Below are 27,451 nucleotides of genomic sequence, written 5' to 3'. Positions count from 1 at the left end.
GTCGTCTAAATTACACAAAAATGAAAATGACACTGACATTTCATTTTAACAGATATATTTACCAAAATTACATAGAAATATCTTGAAATACTAAAGAGTAAATTTATTCAATAATATCTCCATTGGCTTCAACTAAGGCCTCCAGAAGACTTCGGAATCTCCTACAACTCTTCTGGATGGTCTCTTTGTTTAATGTTGCCATGATCCTTGTGTTCAGTTCATCTTTGGTGTTACAAGGAGCTTTGTTGGTCTCTCACTCAACTGTGCCCCACACATGATAATCAAAGGGGTTGCAGTCTGGGGAGTTGGGTGGCCAGATATTAGGGGTGATGTGGTTGCAGAAATTGTCTGACAGCCATGACTGGGTTCTCCTGCTTGTGTGGCATGGTGCAAAGTCCTGTTGCCAGACATAGGGTCTTCCAGCAGCCACCCTCTTCACCCAGGGCAGTACTACCTCCTCCAGGCACTTGATGTTGGCCTCCATGTTGAATCTGAGGCTGTGTGGGAAGATGAATGGAGGCAATAACATCGCCATCACTAGTGATCACTCCAAACACAATGATGTTGACTGGGTGTTTGATTTTTATCACTCTCGGTACAGGTCCTCAGACTGACATCCAAACCCTCTGAAATGTTCATATTGGAGCTTCCAGAGTGAATGCCAAGCAGTAGAGCATGTCATTTCCACCATGGTGCTGTTTTCCTCACAGACGGTGCTCAACTGACTTGTGTAGTTGACAAAATCAAAAACAATGTGCATGCACGAAATTAAAAATATAAAATGGCAACAATTTACCCATCACACCCTATATATATATATACATATCACTGTGAATGTACTCTAGACTTTTGCTGTTTTTTTGGTTGAGTTCACAGTTTGTTATTGATTTGTCTATATAAATGTGTGTGCATAAGAAAGCATACTTCATGTTGCTTCCCTCCCTTCCAACTGTGTCCATGGTTGACTAATTTCTGCCAATTAGTCTGGTGGTGTAGTATTGTTGTATTACAAGACTAATTTTACCACCCAAAACCCAGGAGAGAAAGAAAGAAAAGTTTTATCTCTTCTTGTGAAGCAGCTGAAATTCCAATTGTTGTCTACCATAAAGTTACCATACTGTTTTCTTCAATAACAAGAATTATCTAGGTGGAATTAGAAATGAGATATTTCCAGAAAATACCAAATATAATAAAATTAAAAATACAGGAACTTCGTTAATTTGGCAATGATTCCTAAGCATTTAACAGTCAATAATATCTGGTTTCCTTTTATAAACAGAATGAGGAAATTATCTATGTGTATACAACCATGTAATGTGTATGTGTGTAAATATATTTCTATGGAAAAATAAATATATATATACACACATATATATATATATATATATATATATATATATATACTTATTCCAATTAAATATTTATGAACATATTATGCATGTGAGTGCATCAGTGCACACATAATACACACATTATATAGATGGATAAACAGATAGATAGATAGATAGATAGATAGATAGATACAGACAGATTGAAAAACACTCTATATGCATATGTATGTATAAATACACAGAACACAGACACACACAGCAGACACAATGTGACAAATAAAACAGAACTAACAATGCACTGAATTAAAGAATCTAAATTAACAGTCAGCCATGTTTATTAGTTTTGACAACTTCAGGTAAACTTTAATAAAAATCAACATCTTAGACTATAAAATATTCAGTATTCATATAATCATATTAGATTTGCACAAAATTTAAAGTTAAAAATTAATTGACAATATAAGCATATACATGTGTGTGTGTGTGTGTGTGTGTGTGTGTGTGTGTGTGTGTGTGCATACATATATATGTGTGCATTTATATATATATAGATATATATAAAGACAATATATTTTCAGGGGAGGATATGTGCCTCTGTAATAGAGAGAATGAGTGGGATGTAAGCTTTTTTTTTTTTAACCAACAGTTACAAGTAATTTAGGAAACATCAACCTAAAAATCCAGATAACTCTCAGGAAAGGGGCAGGAGTGAAGTAACTCCATCCTAGTTCCAAATAGAAATAAACAAAATAAAACACAATAGCAACAAAGAGAGCTTTTAGTTGAATATACTAGAAAATATCATGGATAACACAGGAGTATGTTAGTGTACACACACACACACACACAGAGTAATTTGTTCTGCTAAAATTTGATAGAAAGTCTGATAGATTTACAATGAGATTAGCAAAAATGAATAGGAATCTCACCATTACTTCCTGGAGTTTAGATTCCCACATCCCCACAAATACACCAGTACTTGCCGGGCGAGGGTTTGAATTCGGATTCGGTCGAGACATTGTTGTAGGCTTTATGAAGTTATGTACTTCTGGAATTTATTTGTAGTTAAAAAAAAAAATAGACGAGTGAAAATATTTGGTCCCTAAATAAAGCAAATCAAGCCACGACTGAATGTGAGAGATTGTCTTCTTTTCTTAGGGTAGTTCCTCAGGAATTATAGTTGCACTGCCAATGCAATGCAGGGCAGTCTCTACCTTTCTCTCTAGGTGCTTTTTTTTCTGCTGGTGTGGTTTGCTTACTGCTTCATAAATGAAACTGATTAAGAATGTATGTATATGTACCTACAATATGAGCAGCCTCCCTCTACCTATTAGATATTCCCCTAACAGCTGCTGAACCAAACTTTATCCCACCCATCCTCTGTACATCTATTACTTTCTCTCTCTTACATTCTCTATACCAGCATGCTACCCTTCAGTGCCCAGGTCTGCTAATAGAGGCCTTCTACTAATCCTTACTGACAGTCTCACAGCCATTCCACCTTACCATCAGCTTCATTACTCACACTGTTAAAAAGACAAGAACTGTTGCTATTGGCTACATCATTTGTTATCTATCAAGGAGGCGAAAACTGTACAGATATACTACATGAGATTCTTTCCACAAAGTTACACAAACATCACATTTAGAGGAACTTGATGACAGTATGAAGAAACGGTTGTTTCTATCTCTGACTTTTACAAGATAACCTGAAACCAGCAAAGAATCAGCATAATATAAAAATGGATATCATGCTCTTAGTAAAGTGAGGAAAGGAAGAAAAAAAAATTTACAGCAGCTTCAAGGATTTTAATAAGACCAGGAAAACAAATATAAGTAGAAAACTTTAATAGAAAATCTTTAATAATATCTACAGGTAAAAGTTTATATTTTCAGTTAAATAGATGTAGGTATTTTAAATATATATTTTGAATTCATTTAAAGAAAATATTGATTCTTATTTTTACATATTTATGTATATTTCCTTAGTTACACATATCATACTTGTAAAAGGTGATATGAGAATATATGAGCTTAAATTTCTTTCACTCATCTAGGTGTTTCTAAGATGTTAATAATAAAAATATATATATAACTTAGCTTTATGAATGCAATTTTGAGATCTAACAAGATATACTAATATCAGAATAAAAATATGAAAATATATTAAACTTATAGAGAACAATACATAAATTATCAAAACAAAGAGAAATTAACAGATGTACCAGAAATTTTAAATAGATACAATTTATGAAGTATAGTGAATGAATATATATTTATTTAGAGAACTTTAAACAGTATCTTTTTTATCTAACTATAACTAGTGCATCTGTCAGTAATATATCATAAATATTGGGGGAAACGGAAAATGAAAAGGAAAACATTTTGCATAAAAACTTTTAAGATATAAAACTTGTAATATGTGCATGTGAGTGTGTTTGTGTGTAAGAACATAGGCATGGGTATGGGGTTAGAGAGCTTGCTTCTCAACCGCATGGTTTTGGGTTCAGTTCCACTGCAGCATCCTGGGCAATGCCTTTTTCTAAGCAAAGGCATGGATGTGCAGATGAGAAGTTTGCTTCTGAATGACATGGTTTTGAGTTCAAGCCTATCGTGGTACCCTGGGTAAATGTATTATACAAAAAATACCAGGACAACCAAAGCCCTGTAATTGGGTAGACAGAATCTGAAATAAGTCCATTACACACAAGCACTTCTGCATGTGTCTCAATCTCTTCTCTTGGTATAGCATGAATGCCACACGGTCATAGAAGTAGCATCATTTGATTCCAATCTTCCATAGAAACATGTGAAGATGAAGGTTGACAACAGGAAAAGCATCTGGCCGTAGAAAATCTGCCTCAGCAAATTCAATCTCACCCATGCAAGCATGGAAAAGTGTACATTAAAATGATAATGATGAGGGTGGTATATAAGTATGTGTGTGTGTATTATATATATATATATATATATATATATATATATGCACACGTATGTATGTGCATGTGTGTATATACAGAAATGTGTATGCACATATACCTATATACACATACATACATGCAAATGCTTTGACTTGCGTATGTATATTTATATATGAATTTGTGTGCATATACCATGCATATATTTGTGTGTGTATATGTATATATATATAAACAGAGAGAGAGAGAGAGAGAGAGAGAGAGAGAGAGAGAGAGATGTAGCTGCATGGTTAAGAAGTTTGCTTACCAACTATGTAACCTCGGGTTTAGTCTCACTGAAAGCAATCTTGGGCAAGTATCTTCTACTATAACCCAGGTCCTACAAAGTGAAAACTGAAAAGAGCCTTGTCATAAATGCATGTTTATATACATTTGTGTGTATGTGTACCTTTGACTCGACATATTATGATGGCTGTAAATGAGCATCATCATCATACAAGTGATGTTCTTTTCAAGTTTTCACTGAAAAAAATAAGCCTCGCTATAGGGAAATATTACCTTGCTTGGAAACGGATGAGAGTTGGTGACAGGAAGGGCATCCAGCCATAGAAAATCTGCCTCAACAAATCTTGTCTGACCCATACAAGCATGGAAAAATGGCCTCCAAATAATGATATACACAGCACACGCACACATGTACACACACACAAATATAGGAACACATCTCTAAATAATGTAAGTGAAATATATGATAGTGTCAATGGTAATATCTTGAATTGGTAACAAAAATACGAGAAAATATTGATAAAATGTATAATTTTATATGATTTCATATTTTGTATTGTAATTTGAAAATTCATTTTTAATTCTATTCAAGTAATAATCTTGAAACTAAATGCTATAATTATAATATCTAAACTTCCATATTGACACACTGTTCACTATTCCTGCTAGTATATATTACAATGGCTTAAAATGATTTTATGAACTTTTCAAAGCTCACTACAAATTTTATAAGGAATTGCAAGGATTTATTGTAATATTTTTAATTTACAGAAGTGATAGGCACAAGTGTGACTGTGTAAGGTAGTCTGCTTCCTGATCATATAGTTTCAGGTTTAGTCCTACTGTGTGGTGTCTTGAGCATGTGTCTTTTATATCACTGGGCTGACCAAAGCCTTGTGAGTGGATTCGGAAGATGGAAACTGAAAGAAACCCACCATGTGTGTATGTGTGTTACTGTCTTCTTGTCTTGACATCACTTATAAGCAACTGTCACCGTAATGTAGGTGGTGTCCTTTGTTTCCAACCTGCTGGGAAAACATTTGGCCATGGGGGAAATAGTCACTTGCTTTGGCCACATATTTGGCAACGGGGGAAATATTTCACTTGCTTTGAAACAGCTGAGGGTTAGCAACAGGAAGTGCATCCATCTGTAGAAAATCTACCACAACAAACTCCATCCAAACCATGCAAGCATGGAAAAGTGAACATTAAGATGATGATGATGATGAAGAACTAATTAAAATGGAATAATTTTATGTGCAATATTTCATGTTTTAACTCGTATGTAAATCTGTACTGCCTAACCTTACTTATAACTATTTTTCAAGAGAATGTTGTATAAATTACATCTAGTAATTCATACTGCATGGTTGTCAACTGAACTAGGACAACCATGTATTTAAATGAATACTCTAAATGTGAAATAAAGATAAATGTGGTTAAAGAGGCTTGCTTTACAACACTGTGATTTGGGGGTTCAGTCCCACAGTGCAGCACCTCAGACAAGTATCTTCTATAATAGCCCCAGTTCAACCAATGCTTTGTGAATGTATTTGATAGGTAGAAACTGTTGGGAGCCTATCATGTATGTGTGTGTGTGTGTACGTCTGCATTTCTCTCCCAGTGCTTGACAGTGTTGGTTTGTTTACATTCCTGTCACCTAGCAGTTTGGCAATAGAAATCAACAAAATAAGTACCAAACTTTAAAAAATAAGTACCGGGGGATGATTTGTTTGACTCAACCTTTCAGCATAGCCGCACTCCAATGAGTGGAAAAAAGTAAGAGATAATGATAAAAAGAATTTTATTCCTTTTAAAATCTTTTTTAGGATTTGTTTTTCAACACTTCATGATCAATAAAATTCATGCCAGTAGCATACTGAATTAATTTCTAACAACCATGTTTCTTTTTGAAATAAAGATTAAGGCAGAAAAGCAATTTTTTTGAAGTCAATATATTCATCAATCTTTTGTCACCAGATTTATGATTACGAATTCCATGTGTGTGTGTGTGTTTAGATGGTGTTTATTATAATAGCCCATAATATTTATTTCCTTACTGCCCACAGGGGGCTAAACATACGGGGGACAAACAAGGGGATTAAGTCAATTACATCAACCCCAGTGCATAACTGGTACTTATTTAATCAACCCCGAAAAGATGAAAAGCAAAGTCAACCCTGGCAGAATTCGAACTCAGAATGTAACAGCTGACGAAATACTTCTAAGTATTTCGCCTGGCATGCTAATGATTCTGCCAGCTCATTGCCCTTAATATCGCACTGAGAAGGAACAATGATAACTTGAAAAATATGTGACCCTCTCTCCATCATGATTGGAGGTTTGATGTTAGAAGAATATTCAGGGATGATAACTCTCTCAAATATTTTTCTTGGGGATATTCAAAATTAAGAAAAGTAAATAATGAAATTATAAACCAATTCATAGTTAAATAAACTATTTTTAGAAAATATTTAAGTAAACCAAAGAATAACATTTATAATCAAAAACTATAAGTATATCTTTGTGGTCATTTTTTTATTCACGAAAGTTTTTTTTTTTGTCTTGCAAGTACTTGGTGACCCTGTCAGTGCAGGTGCCACTTAAAAGCTCTCAGTCCACACTGTAAAGTGGTTGGTGTTCTGAAGGACATCCAGCAGTAAGAACCTTGCCAAAACTGACCTTGCCTGCGCTAGTGCCACGTAAAAAGCATGAAGTCCATTCTGCTGAGTGTTTGGTGTTAGGAAGGGCATCCAGCAGTAAAAATTCTGCCAAAACAGTCACAGAAGTTTGGTGCAGGCTTCTGCCTGGCTGGCTCTCGTGAAACCGTCCCACCCATGCTAGCATGGAAGGTAAACATTAAAAGATGATGATGATGATGATAAGATTTTAAGAGTTTGCCTAATTTTAATTCTCTTCTAGTGGAGATAGCATGCTTGGCTTTGAGCTCAATTCCACAGTGCAGCAGTTTCTGTCAACTAGATTTTGTTCAGAAGTCATTTGTTAACCCAAGGCTATAGAAGATATTTGTCTAAAGCGTTTACACAGTGGAGCTGAACTTAACCGGACAGACAACTATACCTGTGCATAAGGAGTAGATATATATATTTAAAAAGCCATACAAGAGAGAAGGAAAAGAGACATTCTTTTATTCTTTTACTGGTTTCAGCATTTAAGAAGAACTTGACACATAGAAAATTAAAAGGGTTTCACAATCATACACATACAGAAGGTCACAAATAGAGGACTCCATTACATGGACAACAGAACAAACAACAGATGCTACTATTAGTTAGTAATATTCTACAGTTTGGTCTACTACAAACAGGTGTGTTTGAAATTGAAGATTTAATGGGAAGTAGTACGAAGAAATTTGTAAGCAAAAGGAAAAAAAGTGTTCAACAAAAGAGAGGTATGTCGATAGGCAGAAGGGGTACCTTGGGAAGAAGGAAATACAAGACTAGCAGGAAGAAATGAATCAAGGTGTTAGCCAAGTACTAGGTACAGAAATGTAAGTGAAAAAGCAGAGATAAACAAAAGAAAACTACTGTAATAGAGAAAACAGAGTTTAATGTTATAATACTAAGTGATGCCAAAATTAAATAACAGTACTACTCTGAAGAAGGAGAAACAACGATATTAGTTTCTTTGTACAAAGATAACTGAAGATTCAGTTGCTGAAAATTCTATTATGTGAAATACTATAGAGGTTCCTTTATATTATAAAGAGTGAAGGGAATAACAAGCCGATAACAATCACCTAAAATTGTTTATTACATTTTTTTTACTTTCATATTATCTATCATTAGACATTATAAAACAAAAACAAAAAAAAATGTAAGAGCTTAGGTAGAATTTCTTAAAAGATAGATAAATAAATTGATAGAAAATAAAATGAAAATTGTTGTAGTAGATGTTCTATATAGGGTATGGATGTGGCTGAAATTCACTTTGCAACCACATGATCTCAGGTTCAATATCTCTATGCAGCACTTTGGACATATGTTTTCTACCATGTTGACCAATGGCCTTGTAAGTGAAATTTGGTAGACAGAAACTGTGTGGAAGCCACATTATCGTATATATATTCAGTGTACAGAATACTCCAACATATTTTTCCTCAACTGATATTCATAATCAATATCACTACATTCCTTCAATCATCATCATCATTATTGTCATCATTTAATATCCATTTTCCATGCTGGCATAGGTTGGATGGCTCGACAGGAACTAACAAGCCAGAGGACTGTATCAAACTCCAGGTTTCTAAAGATGGATACTCTTCTTAATGTCAACCACTTTACAGAGTGTATTGAGTGCCATTTTTTGTGGCACCAGCACTTATGAGGTCACCAAAACAAGACAGGACCCACTTCAACTGAGTGGGATATAGTATTGAGGGATGTGAAAGTATGATTGAGGAACAGGAACAGGTGTTTTGCTGAAGAGTTGAATACATGGCTTCCCAGCTGGAAGGGGGGGGGATGTTGAGGGTGTGACTATAAGAGAGTGTAAGTCCCAATGAGGAACAGTAAAGGTGGATGGGTAGGTAGGTAAGTTTGTGAGAGAGTGAAAAGAATGTGACAAATGATTAGAGATGAGGATTCTTTTCTACTCTAGGCACAAGGCCCAAAATTTTGGTGGAGGGGGCCAGTCGATTAGATCGATCCCAGTACGCAACTGGTACTTAATTTATCGACCCCGAAAGGATGAAAGGCAAAGTCGACTTTGGCGGAATTTGAACTCAGAACGTAAAGAGAGACGAAATACTGCTAAGCATTCCACCTGGTGTGCTAACGATTCTGCCAGCTCGCCGCCTGGACATCCCTATTAGCATTCTGAAGTGCCTGGGTTTTTCATTTCACAGCAACTATAACCATCCAACTTACCAGGAAACTGTCCAATTTCAGATTTGAGGAAAACTGATGCAATTACTTATTTATAATAAGGCCAGGTAAAATCTTATTTGCACCTCCTTTACTGACCGGTCACCCTTCTTTGAAATGGACCCAGTCTGCTCAGTATAATGATAGTTACTGCATTCTGATTGAAGCTATTGATCAGAATCTATAATTTTTTTTCTGAAAAGACCTCTGATCTATTGGCTCCAGCACTTCAGTCTGGGGCTGAGTTTGCTTAACTATTGCACATGGAAAGCGGACGTTAAACGATGATGATGATGATGATGATTGCACATTAGGTTGATATTGTAGGCAAATCACAGTTGGTATTTCCTCTGATAGAAATGGAAATACCAAAATTACATTGTGTCTAGCACTTAATATTTTCTAGGAAGATATTGAAAAATACTGAGTAGAGGAGACAGGGTTGTTATAAACATTGTTGTCCTGAAGAAATCTCTAATGTTATTCAGATCTATTTGAATTTTCATATAGTGCTTCAACTACTTGGATGAGATTCTATTCAAGTTGTAATCACTTGCCACAAACCTCATCTCACATACACACACAAATAGAAATCATCATTTCCATTGTTATTTTATGCCTGCTCTCCATGCTATCTTAGGTTAGATGGGACATTTTGGTCTATCATCATCATCATCACCATTGTTTAATGTCTGCTTTCCTTGCTAGCATGGGTTGGACGATTTTGACTGAGGGCTGGCGAACCAGATGGCTGCACCAGGCTCCAATCTTGATCTGGCAGGGTTTCTACAGCTGGATGCCCTTCCTAATGCCAACTACTCCGAGAGTGTAGTGGGTGCTTTTTACGTGCCACCGGCACGGGGGCCAGTCAGGGGGTACTGGCAACGACCTCGCTCAAATCTTTTTACACGTGCCAGTGAAGCGATGTTGGTAACGATCACGCTCGAATGGTCTATATAAATTTTTATTTAGCCATGTCAAAGACCTGTCTCATTTATCTGTTCCATTTTTTGCATGATTATCTTTTCATAAGGATGTTAGTTGTTATACACATAGAAAAAAAGTACTCAATACACAAAGTAGAGTATATATATTTTATGATTCAAGAAGTTGCTTGAATCATAGTTCTCACATTTCTGATTTGTCAAATTATGTATGTATGACATATATGCAGGTGTATGTGTGTGTGCGTGTGTGTGTATGCATGCTTGCATGAATGAATGTATATATGTGTGTATACATAGTGTACATGTATTTATGTATGTGTAAACTAACATTTATCACATTTCACTTATTTGGACCAATACATAGTAATTAATTTACTGTGCTCACTAAACTTGTTAGAAATACCAGAAAAACCTCCTTCAAACCACACACACAAAAAAAAGGCACATTAGATAGAATACTCCTAAACAAACAAACAGCCAGACATACAGAAAACAAAAAAAAAAAAGAGAGAGCCAATGGTCATTGCTTAAATGTCTTTGATCATAGCTGTACTTGATCAGAGCTGACATGGATTTTAAAACTCAACAACAACTCTCTCTATGAACTAACAAAAAAACTGGAGGAGGTGGGCAGAAGTAGAGAGACTGAACATAGTGGAATGGCTACTTCAGAATCCTAAACATGTAACCTTACTAATACTACCAATGAGTTGTTTACTATCTTAGTTGTAATCTTTTACATGTTTTGGCTCTGTTTTATCAAAACGCACTAGTTCCTCATGTTGATTGCATTAAGTAATTATCTGAATCCAAATAAAAATCTAAGATGAAATAAAACCCTACAGCAGTCTAGTCTAACCTTTCAACTTCTGTGACACAAAGTCAGGAACAGAGAGGGGGGTGGGTGAGAGATGGGAAATAATTATAAAAAAAAGATAACAGGATTTTCTAACGTTATAAAATTAAAGCCAGATTTGACAGAGTAACTTCTAATTTTTCAATTAGCCACAAGTATACATGAGCAAGTGTTTATAATAGTGAATGTGTGTGAGTGTGTATACACACACATACATGCATGTGTATATATTTGGCATGTATATGTGTGTGTACACACACACACACACACACACACACACATATATATATATATATATATATATACACATATATACACATACATACAAACACACACACATATATACTGATAACACACACCCATACAAACACACACATGCATACTGACAACACACATACACACATATACACATTCATACTGACAACACACACAACTTTTGCATTTGTTTTACCATGCTGGCATGGTTGGACATATCTACATAGTGATGTGTGTGGGTACATACACATACCCACTGTTACTTATCAGAATCTGAGGAATAAAACTTAGCAACAAATCAGCTTTGAATCAGAGCAGAACAGTAGTTCTTCACTCTTCACCCTATTTTATAAGTATTGGTGTGTGTGTGAGATAGAGATAGAGAGATAGAGAGAGAGAGAGAGAGAGAGAGAGAGAGAGAGAGAGAGAGAAAGAGAGAAAGAGAGAGAGAGAGAGAGAGATAAATAGAGAGAGAGAGAGAGAGTCTAACAACTGTTGCTGCTAATGTTATTCTGGATACAAGTTGGCAGGAGTTTTGAGGTGCCTACAAAAACTTACCTAGCACACAATACCATAATTGCAAGAGCAGAAAATAGGGGAGATAAACAATCCTAGATCTTATTTTTTTAACAGACTGGAAAGATAAAGGGTTGTAAAAAAACATAAAGATCCTGATATATAATGCCAGAAGCAAGTGAAAGCAAGAAAAGCAGTAATAATTTCATCACACATATACACACACATCCGCACAAACATATTATAAGATTTACAAAGTAAGGTATTAAAGGAGGTGTTTAAGATATTGTCATTGGTGGGGGAGTAATGGGGAAGGAATAGTGTAGGTGTTGAAAAGGTTATTTATAATGCTGATATAAGAATATAAAAAGCAACGGGTGTAAACCATGTGTGAGGTATTTTCAGAGTTAACTTAGAAATGGGGTGTGATAGTTAAGAAAGAAACCAACTTACTCTTTTACTCTTTTCTCTTTTACTTGTTTCAGTCATTTGACTGCGGCCATGCTGGAGCACCGCCTTTAGTCGAGCAAATCGACCCCAGGACTTATTCTTTGTAAGCCCAGTACTTATTCTATCGGTCTCTTTTTGCCGAACCGCTAAGTGACGGGGATGTAAACACACCAGCATCGTTTGTCAAGCAATGCTAGGGGGACACACATGCACATATATATATATATATATATATACGACAGGCTTCTTTCAGTTTCCGTCTACCAAATCCACTCACAAGGCATTGGTCGGCCCGGGGCTATAGCAGAAGACACTTGCCCAAGATGTCATGCAGTGGGACTGAACCCGGAACCATGAGGTTGGTTAGCAAGCTACTTACCACACAGCCACTCCTGCGCCTTGAAGATAAAATTTGCTTCAGTTTTTCACCTTCAGTAACTATTTGTAGGTATGCGTATATATGTGTGTGTGTGTGTGTGTGTGTGTGTGTACACGTACGCATATGTAGACACACATGAAGGGAAGTAGAAATGAAAGAGCAATTGTTTTAAAAGATCTGAGACAATATTGGCGAGAATTCTTTGTAACCATTATAAAAATTTGATATCTTCTTCATAACTGTCACCATGCCTGCTTGAAAAGATCAGATGTTTCTTAAGTATGAACATGTAAGTTTTCGAGATTATCTCCCTTTGACTTTGAAAATTGTTAGCAATTGCCACTAGGTTTTTGTGTTCTTTCTCCAACAAAGAAGCAAATTTCAATTCATTTAGAATTTTTCTCATACATGGTTTAAGCACCTCACCAGGTTCCTAAATTATAATATACACAATTTAAAGTACATAGTCTATAATTACAAATTATCAATACGGTGACTCAATAGCAAAAGTGTACCTTAGTCACACTACATAAACATATTATCTTGTGACAGTTCATTCATGAAAATTTCTCAAATGATAGCACCGACAGTGTATTGTAATTCAATACAACTACATGCACTGTTTACGAGGCAAAGACATATGTCTTAATTACCGAACTTACCACTGTAACATTTGTACATCTAGAAGTTTTGTTAATGTTGCAGCTACCCTAACTGCAAAGAGGAATGGGCTCCACTAGGCAAAGGGTCTAAGGTATGTTATGCAAAGAAAGGTGACAAGCTGGCAGACACGTTAGCACACCGGGCGAAATGCTTAGCGGTATTTCATCTGCCGCTACGTTCTGAGTTCAAATTCCACCGAGGTCAACTTTGCCTTGCATCCTTTCGGGGTCAATTAAATAAGTACCAGTTACACACTGGGGTCGATATAATTGACTTAATCCGTTTGTCTGTCCTTGTTTGTCCTCTCTGTGTTTAGCCCCTTGTGGGTAGTAAAGAAATAAGAAACGTAAGCACGCGGGGCAAAATGCTTAGCGGTATTTCATCTGCCATTACGTTCTGAGTTCAAATTCCACCGAGGTCAACTTTGCCTTGCATCCTTTCGGGGTCAATTAAATAAGTACCAGTTACACACTGGGGTCGATATAATCGACTTAATCCGTTTGTCTGTCCTTGTTTGCCCTCTCGATGTTTAGCCCCTTGTGGGTAGTAAAGAAATAGGTATGTTATGCAAAGAATACTGCATTCAGAGTGACCCCCAACAACCCAAAACCTTATCAGAATATCCATTTTGTACATATATCCAGGAAGGATATACATATCACTGAGGCAACGTTTTTGATGTAACAGCATTGAATTGCCTTGAGATCCACAAATATATTTATTTGATGTTATATCACAATCATGTGGAGGCACATGGCCTAGTGGTTAGCGCAGTGGACACACGGTCAAAGGATCGTGGGTTCAAATGTCAGACCAGGAGATGTGTGTGTGTTTATGAGCGAGAACACCTAAACTCCATGCGGCTCTGGCAGGCGGTAATGGCGAAACTTCTGACTCTTTCACCACAACTTTCTCTCACTCTTTCCTTCTGCATCTTGCAGCTCACCTGTGACAGACCGGCATCCCGTCCATATGGGGAACCTATACGCCAAGGAAACTGGGAAACCTGCCCTTATGAACCAGGCATGGCTCAAGAAGGAACAAACAATGTGACAATCATAATTGAGCATTAGTCCAGACAACTGAGAACAACCAATATGGTTGCCTTTTATCTTATGCTGAAAGGTCTCAAAACCCAGCCAATCAGTTGCCTGCACATAGAAAGTTGTGGGAAAATGTTAAAAGAACTGAGTTTTACACCCTAAAAACATGAAAGATATGCAGTGACACACATATGAAAGATCCTGGGAAGGGTCTAGCACCTAACTTTGGGATTGAAAGCTATACCAACGCCAAAACAGGGTGCCACAGCAGCATACCAAAATTATTAACTATTAATATATTTTTCAAATTTTCAACCTATATGAGACAATGCCAGACGTGTTTTAGCCTTACTGTCACCTCATCAACAGAACATAACCTTTATCAAACTCACCAAAATACTGTTGAAATAGTCACTAAGTAACTATACAAAATTGTACATTGTTAGGAATATGAAAACAGAATTGTTTGGAAAATAACATAGAAATAACCAGCCTCAGTTTAACTTCTAAGATTTTACACATCATAACAGGATGTAATTTAGTCTATGAAATTATAAAGTAATGAAGATCAGAACAGTTAAACTGGTTATTATTGCCGGTAAGAAACGCTAAGGAGGTAAATCATGTTTGTGTGTGTTTACAGATTAAGTATCACAGCATTTAGAAGAGTTTTTGTTCTTTTCATTTCTCAATGTATTTATTTATTCATTGTGTTAATTGAAACACCATATTAAGTGGCTATTATTATTATCTTAATTCTTTCAAGATATAAGTATATTAAGGGATTAGAAGAGAGGAAAAAAATTTTCTCATAATGAGAGATTAGTCTACTATAATCAATAGAATACTTTTATTATTTTAAATAAAGTTTACCTGAGAAAAACAATATAGTGGCTCAATGACTTTATCTTATATTTTTCAGTTTTTCCCAACACAAAAAGGATAGTCCTCATATTCTGAAGCGATTATTAAACCTTTCCAAATCTTACAAGCTGTAGAAATGCATTCAGGAAAAAACTATTCAGAGGTAAAAAAAAAAAAGCTTTTGGATACAAGATTATTTATATTTTTGTTAATGAGTTACTAAAGAAGACAAGGCTAAAATGCTTGACTTTAATGATTAGGTATGTATCTTGCAACAGCCATGCTATTTACTAGACTAATGTACTTAAATCAACCTGCAATAATGTACCTAGCTTGCATAAATATATAGGTAGCAATCATATTGTGAACCTAAGCCACGAGGATAAACTGGTACAAATATAGTTTTTTGTTTTGCTTTGTAGAATAAGTATGAGGCAAGCAAAATAAAAAAACAACTAATTTTAATTTATATAATTACTTGGTGCAGCCCTCCGGCTTGTCTGTTCTCAAGAAATTGTCCAACCTATGCCAGGTTGGAAAAGGGGATGTTAAATGATAATGATGATGACATAATATATTCAATGTGCAACAAATGAAAATATATATTTCGTTTTTGGATTTGGCTTGCAAGATTCTTTATATGAGTTCATGTGTTGAAGCATATTCTGTTGTGTCTGGGGAGAGTCATTTTCTTTTTGTGCCTTATAATGTAACATACTCACTGGTAAAATTTTCACTTATTTCTTATTTTTATTTTCCTAAAATTTTTGTTGCATCTTGCAACCTTTTCATTTGTCTTGAAAGAGTCAAGACGCAACGAAAATTTTAGGAAAATAAAAATAAGTGGAAATTTTACCAGTGAGTATGTTACATTATAAGGCACAAAAAAAAATGACTCTCCCCAGACACAACTGAAAATATATAACAATATAAATAATAATCATCTATTAATAAATGTATTAAACTGAATATTGTGATGAGAGGGGAATTTTTACATTTTTTTTCTCCAGCTACTTTTACCCACCCTTATATAGAGTGGGGTAGACAAATATCTCTTCTATAGCATGACATTTGTGCCTGTCCTTCTATCTTCCTCTCGACCCTCAATACCTGGCATAAAACCAACCTTCCTCTCTACTACAGCCCCACTCAGTCTAGGAGTCATTTTCTCTGCCTTGCTAGTTACTTCGCAACCTCACAAGTGCCAGCATCACATAAGAAGCAACTAGTATATTCTATAAAATGGTTGGTATCAGAAAGGGCATCCAACAGTAGAAACCATGCCATAACTAAAATTGGAGCTTGACACAAATCTCTTGGCTTTTTAGATCCTGTCAAACTATCCAAACCATGCCAGCAAGGAAGACATATTAAATGATGATGATGATGATGATGATGATGATAATGATTATGATGATGATGATGATGATAATAATTGTTGTTATTGCATGCAAAACAGCTGGACATGATGCTTTATAAAATCTATTTTGGGGACCTAATGCTTTATCTAAAATCCAGCTAGGGGCAATTGCATTTTCATGCTTCTCTTAAGATTAATTAAATAATTAGTAGTTCATTTGTGTCGATATCTTCTTACAGAAAAAGTACTGTTTTAACCATCCTACTTCAAAAAATTATAATTAGCGCATTTATAGCTTAAAGGAAAAAGACCTCTGCTTCTTACCCTGATTATCTCCCTTGGTATATGAACTCTTCTAACAGTTTCAGTCTTCAGGATGTTTACACGAAGGATATTTTTTAAAAGGCTTAATTAAAATATTCAGTAACCAGGATGATACTTAAACTTAACTTAGAAAAGAATAAAGTTTTAGCAAATAGGAAAACAGAGAGCTCTCCTTCCTTCAGGGAAATGGCCTTGCTCAACATGTAGAAAATGAATAAATAGAAATTCCATATAATGTACCCAATGGAAACTATGGACACACAAGAGGTTTAGCGATATCACAGGTAGATTAAGAAAGTAGTTGTTGAATGTGGTAGATCTGCAGGAGCAATAAACACTAAAAGCATATGGAAAATAGATTTTCTCAAATGCCCAGGAGAATCCTTATAGGTAGCAAGATAGCTTCTGTTATCTAGGTGACCTATCTGAAAGTGATAGGTTTGCTACTGCAAATGGTTCACACGGTTTACAATATCACTGTGAATTCACTCATAAGCAATCATTGGCAACTTCAACAATTTCATTGATGTCACTTAAATAGGTTAAGTATTGTTTTATTAGAAAGGACATACAGTGAATTGTGAGTTTAAGTGTGCATACACACAAACACACACAAACACATATATATAGTTGCAGGCATGGCTGTGTGATTAAAAAATAGCTCCATAATGATATGGCTTCGCTGTGTCTTTTGGAAACTCTGGTTAAGCAATGCTTTGAGAGTAAAGGTAAAAGTAAAATTACATTTTCAAGTCATGCCGACTCACAAGGGCTGGTTTCCTGGTTTCATAGTGTACATATTCCCCACCAGGATGGGATGCTGGTCCATCGCAGGATTACTCACTTTTGCCAGTTGAGTGGGCTGGAGCAACGTAAAGTGGAGTGATTTGCTCAGGAACAAAACATGCCACACAGTCCAGGAATTGAAACCACAATCTTAGAATCATGAGTCCAACACCCTAACCACTAAGCCATGTGCTTCCACTTTGCTTTGAGAGTGAACTTGATAAATGGAAGCTAGAAAGCTAAAACTGTCACATGTATGTGTATGCATGTATGCACATCATCATCATCATTGTTTAATGTCCACTTTCCATGCTGGTATGGGTTGGACGATTTGACTGAGGACTGGCGAACCAGATGGCTCCACAAGGCTCCAATCTGATCTGGCAGAGTTTCTACAGCTCGATGCCCTTCCTAACGCCAACCACTCTGAGAGTGTAGTGGGTGCTTTTACGTGCCACTGGGATGAGGGCCAGTCAGGCGGTACTGGCAACGGCCATGCTCAAATGGGTCTTTTTTACGTGCCACCTGCACAGGAGCCAGTCCAGTGGCACTGGCAACGACCTTGCTCGAATGTTTTTTCATGTGCCAGTAAGATGATGCTGGTAATGATCATGCTCGAATGGTGCTTTTTATGTGCCATCGGCATGGAAGCCAGTCAGCTGCTCTGGCAATGATCACACTCAGCTGGTGCTCTTAGTGCTCCACTAGCATGGAAGCCAGTCATCAAATTTGTCTCTCTCGCACACAACATCTGATGCTTCTTAGGTCCAACTTTTCTCTCAAGGTACCTACACTCTGTCGAGTATGCACACTGACATTACACATCCAGCAGAGCACACTGGCTTCATTCCTTACAAGCTTACGCATGTCCTCAGCAGTAATGGCCCATGTTTCACTGCCATGTAGCATGGCTGTTCGTATACATGCGTCATACAGTCTACCTTTTACTCTGAGCGAGAGGCCCTATGTCACGAGCAGAGGTAAGAACTCTCTGAACTTTGCCCAGGCTATACTTATTCTAGCAGCTACATTTTCAGCACACCCTCCCCCGCTACTGACTTGGTCACCTAGGTAACAGAAGCTATCAACTTCTAGTTTTTCTCCTTGGAATGTGGCGGATGTTGTTCTCTGCACATTTTCAATGTTTATTACTCCTGAGCATCTGCCACATACAAAAACTATCTTCCCAGTTAGCCTTCCTTTGATATTGCTGCATCACTTATGTGTCCATAGCTTACACTGGGTACATATTATAGAGTTTCTACCTACGCCTTTTCTACAGATCGAGCAGGGCCATCTACCTGAAGGGATTTGTGGTTTGTCTACCTTCTTACTTATTAGGACTTTGGTTTTAGCTATGTTGACTCTAAGGCCCTTCGATTCTAATCCTTGCTTCCACACCTGAAACTTCTCTAGTTCTGATAGTGACTCATGTATAATGGTTGGCATCGCACAGCTTCGCGTCAGTGAAATGGTGATATGTTTACATTCCTTACTAGCATTATGTCTGGTCACTCAGTATGTCTAAAAGCCTGTATCATAAGAAATATCTCTTATTTGAAAAACAGAAGGGCTGGTGGCAGGAAGAGCATTCAGCCATAAAGTCCCGTCTCAAATAGGGCCACATCAATAACCCATGCAAACATGGATAAACTGACAAGCAAATATATATATTGTTGTTATTATGTTAAACTGCTGTATGTCCAAATTTGGCCAAATGAGTTTTTCCCAATATCTATTTTTGCTTGCAATAGCCGGTTCCTTTGGTCAAAATATCATATCCCCAGCTGCTTCAGATGCAAAGATATCAAAAATTGTCAAAATGTAGTACAACAGTTTTGCTATGGAATGGTGAAACTATTTTTTTGTTTTCTGAAAAAGCAACGATTTGGACTTACACCACTTTTGCATAATAACAACAATATGTACATCATTTTATATATATATATATATATATATATACACACACACACACACACACACACACATACATACACACACACACACACATGAATTTGTGTATATGTATGTGTATATATACATATGCATGTATGCATGTGTACACACATCCACAGGCATTGTATACAATTATTGCTCAATTCTCTCTTTTCCTTTTTAACAAACTGACTGTTAGTAAAGACATTATTACAACATAACTTTCTTTTTTACTTCGTATACAGTTACCATGTAATGAGATACATGGTTATTATCTATTGCATAATACTTCTAGATTTATTTCACTGACCTCATAATCTGATAAACAGAATCCTGGTGAGATTTGGACTAAGAAAAACGCGTAACTAATTGGTCACTTAGTCATATTCAATAGTATTGGGAGAAGAAATAGGCAACATTATTAGTAAAATAGTTGAATGTTTAGGTGCAGGCATCATGGTGCAATTAAGAAGCCTGCTTTGCAACCATGTGGTTTTGGTTTCAGTCCCACTGTGTGGCACATTGAGCAAATGTCTTCTACTATAGCTTCGGGATGACAAATGCCTTTTGAATGAATACAGTAGATGGAAACTGTATGTATGGAAGCCCATAGTGCGTGTGTGTGTGTTTGTACCCCACTACCAACACTTCACAACCAATGTTGGTGTGTTTATATCCCCATAAGTTAGTGGTTCAGCAAAAGAACCCAGTAGAATAAGCAACAGACTTTAAAAAATAGATACTAGCACCAATCTGTTTGATTAAAAAGGTGGCAAGCTGGTAGAAACATTAGCAGACCAGGCAAAATGCTTAGCAGTGTTTCGTCTGCCGCTACGTTCTGAGATCAAATTCTGCCATGGTCAACTTTACCTTTCATCCTTTTGGAGGTCAATAAATAAGTACCAGTTGCGTACTAAGGTCGATCTAATTGACTGGCCCCCTCCCCCAAAATTTCGGGCCTTGTGCCTAGAGTAGAAAAGAATATTTGACTATATAAAGGCATTGAGCTGACAGAAACATTAGCACGCCGGGCAAAATGCTTAGCAGTATTTCGTCTGCTGTTACGTTCTGAGTTCAAATTCCGCCGAGGTCAACTTTGCCTTTCATCCTTTCGGGGTCGTTAAATTAAGTATCAGTTATGCCCTGGAGTTGATGTAATCGACTTAATCTGTGTGTCTGTCCTTGTTTGTCCCCTCTGTGTGTAGCCCCTTGTGGGCAGTAAAGAAATAGATATTTCAACTATCTTTACATTCTGAGTTCAAATTCTGCCGAGGTCAACTTTACCTTTCATCCTTTCGGGGTCAATAAATTAAGTACCAGTTGCATATTGGAGTCGATCTAATTGACTGGGCTTCTCCTAAAAATTTAGGGCCTTTTGCCTAGAGTAGAAAGGAATCTGTTTAATTAAAATCTGTCAAAGTGTTGCCCCAGCATGACTGCAGTTCAATGACTGGAACAGGTTAAAAGGTATTGTAAGAAGAGAACATAAAAAGCATAGAAATGGTGATTATATGAAATATTGACATATGCTGTTTACAAGAGCTAAGAGATACTGAAATATCTTCAGAAATTACTATTTTTAGTGTTTTCCGTTAGACGATGGAGAAATAATAAAAAAAATGCAATAGACAATTTTTAGAACAAAGCAAACAACAAAGTAACACTTGCATAATATAGAATTCAAGAAGGCGTAGACAAATGGCAGATTCAACATTTTCAGGACAAACAGGCTAAAAGAATTACAGCAACACAAAGGGTATCAGAGAAAGGAGAAAGCTCATTCAGAAATGTGACAGAATTCTCAAGTTAAAATGAGAACAGATGAATAGATTTAAAATATCAGCAAGAAGCACGTAGGCAGAGGAAATAAATGATCTAGTTGTAGACAAACAAACCTACTTATTTCATATATAGGCATGAATGAAGAGATGTTACTATCTCTGTGTTGCACTGACACCACTCTAGATATGGTAAGTTTTGTTTTACCAACAGAGAACAAACGCCCATACGAAAGCATGCCCACATACATTTGGTTATAATGAAGAAAAAGTACTCAACACCACAGCTGAGTGTAATTAGTTTATTTAGGCTGAACTTGTGGATAATGAATACAGAACTGCCACTATGGTGACGGAGAAGTTGAGGCACATGATTCTGAGTCCTAACAGTGGCCCTCGGGAATCAGCAACATGTCAGGAAAGAGCAACATGCCACTGGATCAACCTAACTATATATATATATATATAAAAGTCAGGATGTGTGGCATTCAGTTACTCAATAAAAGAAAAATGCATTAAATACTACAAAACGTACACATAGGACCGTAATTCTTCATCAGTTATCAACCAAAAAATACTAATACTCTGTTTTGTGCCTTTAACGATAAAAATGAGAACTTCATATATCGTGGGCACCCGATAGAATTAGGGCTCGAGCAAACAAGACAATACAGAATTTATTTATTGTCTTCATCTATCATTTCAAATTACATTTGTTTACTTTTGTATGTCCACTCTTTCTGTCTTGTTTGCTCAAGCCCTGATTCTACGCAAATCTTGCAGATGCCGCCAATATATGAAGTTCTCAGTCTTATTGTTAAAGGCATGAAACTGAGTATTAGTATTTTGGTTGATAACAAATGAAGAATTATGCTCCTTCTGTGTTTGTTCTACATGTACGTTTTGTAATATTTAATACATTTTTCTTTTATATATACATATATAAAATAAGGATATAATCAAAAAATGATTATATCAGTGGCCTAGTGCATAACAGTGACCATATAGGTAAAATCAAACTTTTTTCAAAAACATAATTATAAAATATAATTATAATTAAGGGCTACTGGATATGATCAGCAGCCTATGCTGGAAGTAGATGTCAGATACCTACAAATACCTATCTCTTAGAGTAGATTGTAGGTATTTGAAATCTACTTCTAGTGTAGGCTGCTGGTCATATCCAGTAGCCCTTAATTATAACTATATTTTACAATTATATGTTTTTTTAAATATACACACACCAGTTTAATGCCCATTTTTCCATGCTTGCATCGGTCAGACAGAGTTTATTGAGGAAGCTTTTCTCCAGCCATCCCTCATCTGTTTTCAAGCAAAGTAATAAATTCCCGGCAGCCAGACGTGTTCTCGCGGAATACTGTAAATGACTGACAGTGACATTCATTTACAATTACCAAGTAATGTCAAAACAAAGAGACACACACACACATACAACGGGCTTCTTTCAGTTTCTATCAACTAAATCCACTCCCAAAGCATTGGTTGGCCCTGAGTTATAATAGAAGACTAGCACTATGATCCGGCAATGCATTTAATTGGCGTATCAAGTTTCGGGCATTTTGATTGGGTTTTGGATAGAAAATTCACAAAAAAGTCACTTCTATTGATTTTTTAATGGCTTTGCGGGGTGACTGTGAAAATGTAAAGATGTGCACGACCACCCTTGGTGCACGACGGTTTTGAATGACCATAGAAAGTGCAAGCCCTCTAACTGAAAAATTGTGGATTTGTATAAAGGATACACACACACACAGACAGACATTTTGCCATTTATATATAGAAAGATATTTGCCCAAGGTGCCACACAGGAGCACTGAACCTGATGCCATGTTGTCAGGAAGCAAACATACTCTTAGAGCTTCTCAATTTCTGGGGGACTTTTTCTCAACAAATTGACTGACACAGATAAATCTTAGATATTTTTCCTATTTTTAATTGATAGTGAGTACAGTAAATCCAATCAGAGAAATCAGTATTCTTCAGTTGTATTATGCATTCTACTCCTTGATATATTCAAAAGCAATACAGCATCCACATTAAATTACTCAATCTAATCTATGAATCTTGGCTACAATTAATTAATGTGATGTACACACAATCTAGTAATTTTACAATGAATGTTGGCAATATTGTTCTTAAAACAAATTGATTGAGAGGTTATATGTCTGTTTAGGATACAATGAGAGTAGATCCCAAGGTAGTCAAATTTCATAAAATTAGATTTCTCTTAATTGGTTTGGCTTTTCATATGCAATGAAGTAGGAATTCTTTTTTCTTTTTATCAGTGACACTATCAAATCATTTACACATATAGAGACGCAAACATTTTCATACATACACGCACACAAACACATTTTCATACTTACAATCACACATTCTGACACACACAAACACACACGCAATTACTCAAGAAATATTCAGCAAATCTAATTTAATGCTAAGTTACATTCCTGTAATAGAAATTAAAATTAAGATCACAAATAGTGACATATTAATCAATAAAACACCATTAAAACTATAATATCTAACTTCACTTTTCCCCGGTGGCCAATAAAATTTAATTCCTTTCGTGTATGAAAAATCTTAAAAGATACTTTCCCCACAACAATTAATCAAGCGTTCCTTTTAATTAACAGAGTCCAGACATTAGTAATTTGTAATGATGTTTCAATTCTTAACCTTTTTATCTAATAAATTTCTCAATAAAGTAACATGTTAAAATGTCACCATTGTCATCATCACCACCATCATCATCGTCAGGAATTGCCCATGCTCAGCAAGTTGAACACCATAGACCACTTTCTTGGTCTTTCTTGTACTGCCTTTATAAAATCGCTATATTTTAAGCCTGTTTTAATTTGTGATCATCTTACCCAGGTAATTCTTGGGAGTTCCTCCACCCCACCCTCCCCTTCATCTTTCCTATTCGTTTTACCATTGATTTGTTGTCTCTTGTTAAATTTCAGTGAACAGAAGACACACGTTTGCTACTTAGCAACTGTAAATGTTCAACAGGTCATAATCCCATCTCTAGCACTGAATCCTTTACATTTCATTAGGTGACAACAGATAAGAACTGAGACCATTTTCCATCCAGTGGTGGTGTACAGAACTTCACAAGAAAATGAAGTTGTTTTACAGTACACTGCACAGACATCAAATCCTCTTTTGAGAACAGAATGGGAAAATGTCACTGTAACAACCTAATCATACCTATTTCTTTACTACCCACAAGGGGCTAAACACAGAGGACAAACAAGGACAGACAAACGGATTAAGTCAATTATATCAACCCCAGTGCGTAACTGGTACTTATTTAATCAACCCCGAAAGGATGAAAGGCAAAGTCAACCTTGGCGGAATTTGAACTCAGAATGTAGCGGCAGACGAAATACCGCTAAGCATTTCACCTGGCGTGCTAACATTTCTGCCAGCTCGCCGCCTTAAACCTAATCATACCCTATAATAATCAGGACAACTTTTACAGTCATCCTGACTACCATCATTTAACATCCATTTTCCATGGTTTGGATGGTTTGAGGGAGCTGACCAGCAGAAGAGCTACCTAAGTTCCAGTTGTCTGTTCTACCATGGTCTTTATGACCGACTGCCTTTCCTAATCCCAACCACTTTACAGAGTGTACTGGGTGCTTCTTACCTGAGACTGGCATGGCATGGCACCAGTGTATCAGCAAAGGATAGCAACAGCTAACAACGGAATTACAGGTTTTGAGATATTTCCAAATATTCTAAGTACATATAAAATATGACCAAAACATTTATCAAATACATAAAAGTCATCACCTGCACAAGTCAAATTTTTTAGTGGCAACCGTTTTTAAGACAATATGTCAAACAGATTCTTACAAAAGAGTTAAAGAAAATGGTTATGGGTTTTGATTCTTAACCCTTTAGCATTTAAAATGACTATATCCAGCCTAAATATTCTACCTGTTTTATGTTCAAATCAGCCACATCTGGCCTCTCAGACCTACCCTACAATGTCGTTATAAAAATAAACCATCATGTCGTTAAAATCTTGAAGCTATGACATAATGCATGATTAATTGAAAACAATGTGAATAAATAAGTATTACATTTAAGAACAGACTTAGCTGAATACTTGAGGGATAAACTAACCATATCCACCTCAAATAATCAATCTGTTTTAGGTTCAAACTGGCCAGATCTGGCCTCGAACACCTACCCAGCAAGGTCATTATGAAAATAATCACATCATAAAAATTTTAAAGCTATGAGGTGATGCATGATTAATTCAAAAAATAAGCTCTTGGCGAGTTTAATCAAACAAAACCACAGAGCTTATTTTTAAGCAGTGGTACTTATTTGGTCGGTCTCTTATGCTGAACCACTAACTTATGGGAAATAAACAAACCAACACCAGCTACCAAGCAATGGTGAGGATAAGCACACACACTCAAAAACACACAAATATACGTGTGTACACATACACATGCATGCATGACAGCTTCCATATACCAGATTCACTCACAAGACACTGGTCGGCCCATGACTATAGTAGAAGATACCTTCCCAAGTTGCCACACATAGAACTGAACCCAAAACCATGTGAAGTAAAGTGAGCTTCTTAACCACAAAGCCATGCCGACACCAGAAGTAATTTGTAGGCAGAAGAGAATTTTGATAAAGTTAACACTGGCAATATGGTAGTTAGTTATGTTACCATTTTGAAAGCATATATGAAATACTATGTTAATTTCAGTCAAATTTAACTGCAAGGTTGTGAAATGCTAAACTAAATACTATGAGTTGAAAAGTCAATCTTCCCATGCCCAGCTATACCAACTCCATAATTTGTGGGGCTGATCAAGAAAATGAGTGAGTAATTTGAATAATCTACAGTAGAGTCATTAGCACTGAGTTAATATCACAACAAAGTTTATTCAACAGTTATAATAAACATCCTGCTGGACAGAGTATTTATTATAGATATAAGTCAACAACCTTTCATAAAATACAACTCTATCTTAATTTACCCGGCTGATGCAGGAAGCTAATCTACATTAAGCTAATGTCTTATCCAAAATAAAAATTCTATTGTATCCGTGTATGAAACCTAACAGTCACTAGAAAGAAATGCAGTCATTATGAATTATTTCATCTGTCTTTGCATTCTTCAGTTCAAAATTTGCCAAGGTCGACTTTGCCTTTCATCTTTTTGGGGTCAATGAAATAAGTATCAGTTGAGTACTGGGGTTGATGTAATTGACTATCTCCCTCCCTCAAATTTCAGGTTTTGTGCCTTTAGTAGAAAGAATTGTGAATTAGTGTATCATGGAAAGATAATTGCAATGTAATTGACTTGACCTTTGTATTAAGATTCATGATAAGACTATTTCACTTCACGTAGCAATTACAAAATATCTCTTTGCACATGCTCTGGCATAACCAAGTAGCTAAGAAGTGGGCTTCACAATCATGAGGTTCCTGGTTCAGTCCTACAGCATGACACCTTGTGCATGAGTCTTTTAGCAGTAAACACCCTTTTTTCCAGGACTCTCAAGCAACCAGCACCCAGCAAAAAATAAAAGAGAATTATTTGTTAATTAGAGTCAAGAGATTTTTGCTAACTTGTGTTGTCATTAAAAGAAAGATTCTACTTTATTTAAAATGGATCCTTGCTTCTCAAAATACAGTACAGTATTTTATTTCACTGGAATTACAACACCAGTATTTTATTAGGTTAATAAAACATGTTCTTCACTTCACCCTTTAACATTGATTACTCTGCCAAATGTAAAGCTTATTTACTCACACTGCTTTAAATTAAATATGTATAAATCTCATAGCTTCAAGATTTCAATGTGAT

The 27,451-nt window shown here is 36.1% G+C and overlaps 1 protein-coding gene and 1 long non-coding RNA gene across 17 annotated transcripts in view; one reads left to right on the top strand and one right to left on the bottom strand.

The window, feature by feature from the left end:
- LOC115213920 (liprin-beta-1) overlaps window positions 1–27,451 on the bottom strand; it is a 488,566-nt gene that overhangs the window by 200,677 nt on the left and 260,438 nt on the right. Inside the window, exon 1 of one of the 16 annotated variants that reach the window (XM_036504529.1) lies at window positions 2,261–2,606. The exons of 14 other annotated variants lie outside the window; for them this stretch is intronic. In XM_036504529.1, the coding sequence (XP_036360422.1) occupies window positions 2,261–2,350 (90 nt within the window). In that variant the 5' untranslated portion in view covers window positions 2,351–2,606. Of the gene's footprint in view, window positions 1–2,260; window positions 2,607–27,451 lie in introns of those variants that run through there. One more of the 16 variants, XM_036504531.1, reaches the window with a different exon arrangement.
- LOC118764175 overlaps window positions 2,758–27,451 on the top strand; it is a 62,735-nt gene continuing 38,041 nt past the window's right edge. The window contains exons 1-2 of the long non-coding RNA XR_004999959.1: window positions 2,758–3,207; window positions 15,455–15,656. This is a non-coding gene — a long non-coding RNA (uncharacterized LOC118764175). The remainder of the gene's footprint in view (window positions 3,208–15,454; window positions 15,657–27,451) is intronic.

Source organism: Octopus sinensis, linkage group LG7 (genome assembly GCF_006345805.1).
Source record: "Octopus sinensis linkage group LG7, ASM634580v1, whole genome shotgun sequence".
Taxonomy (NCBI): domain Eukaryota; kingdom Metazoa; phylum Mollusca; class Cephalopoda; order Octopoda; family Octopodidae; genus Octopus; species Octopus sinensis.
This window is presented reverse-complemented; position numbering and strand designations above follow the sequence as displayed.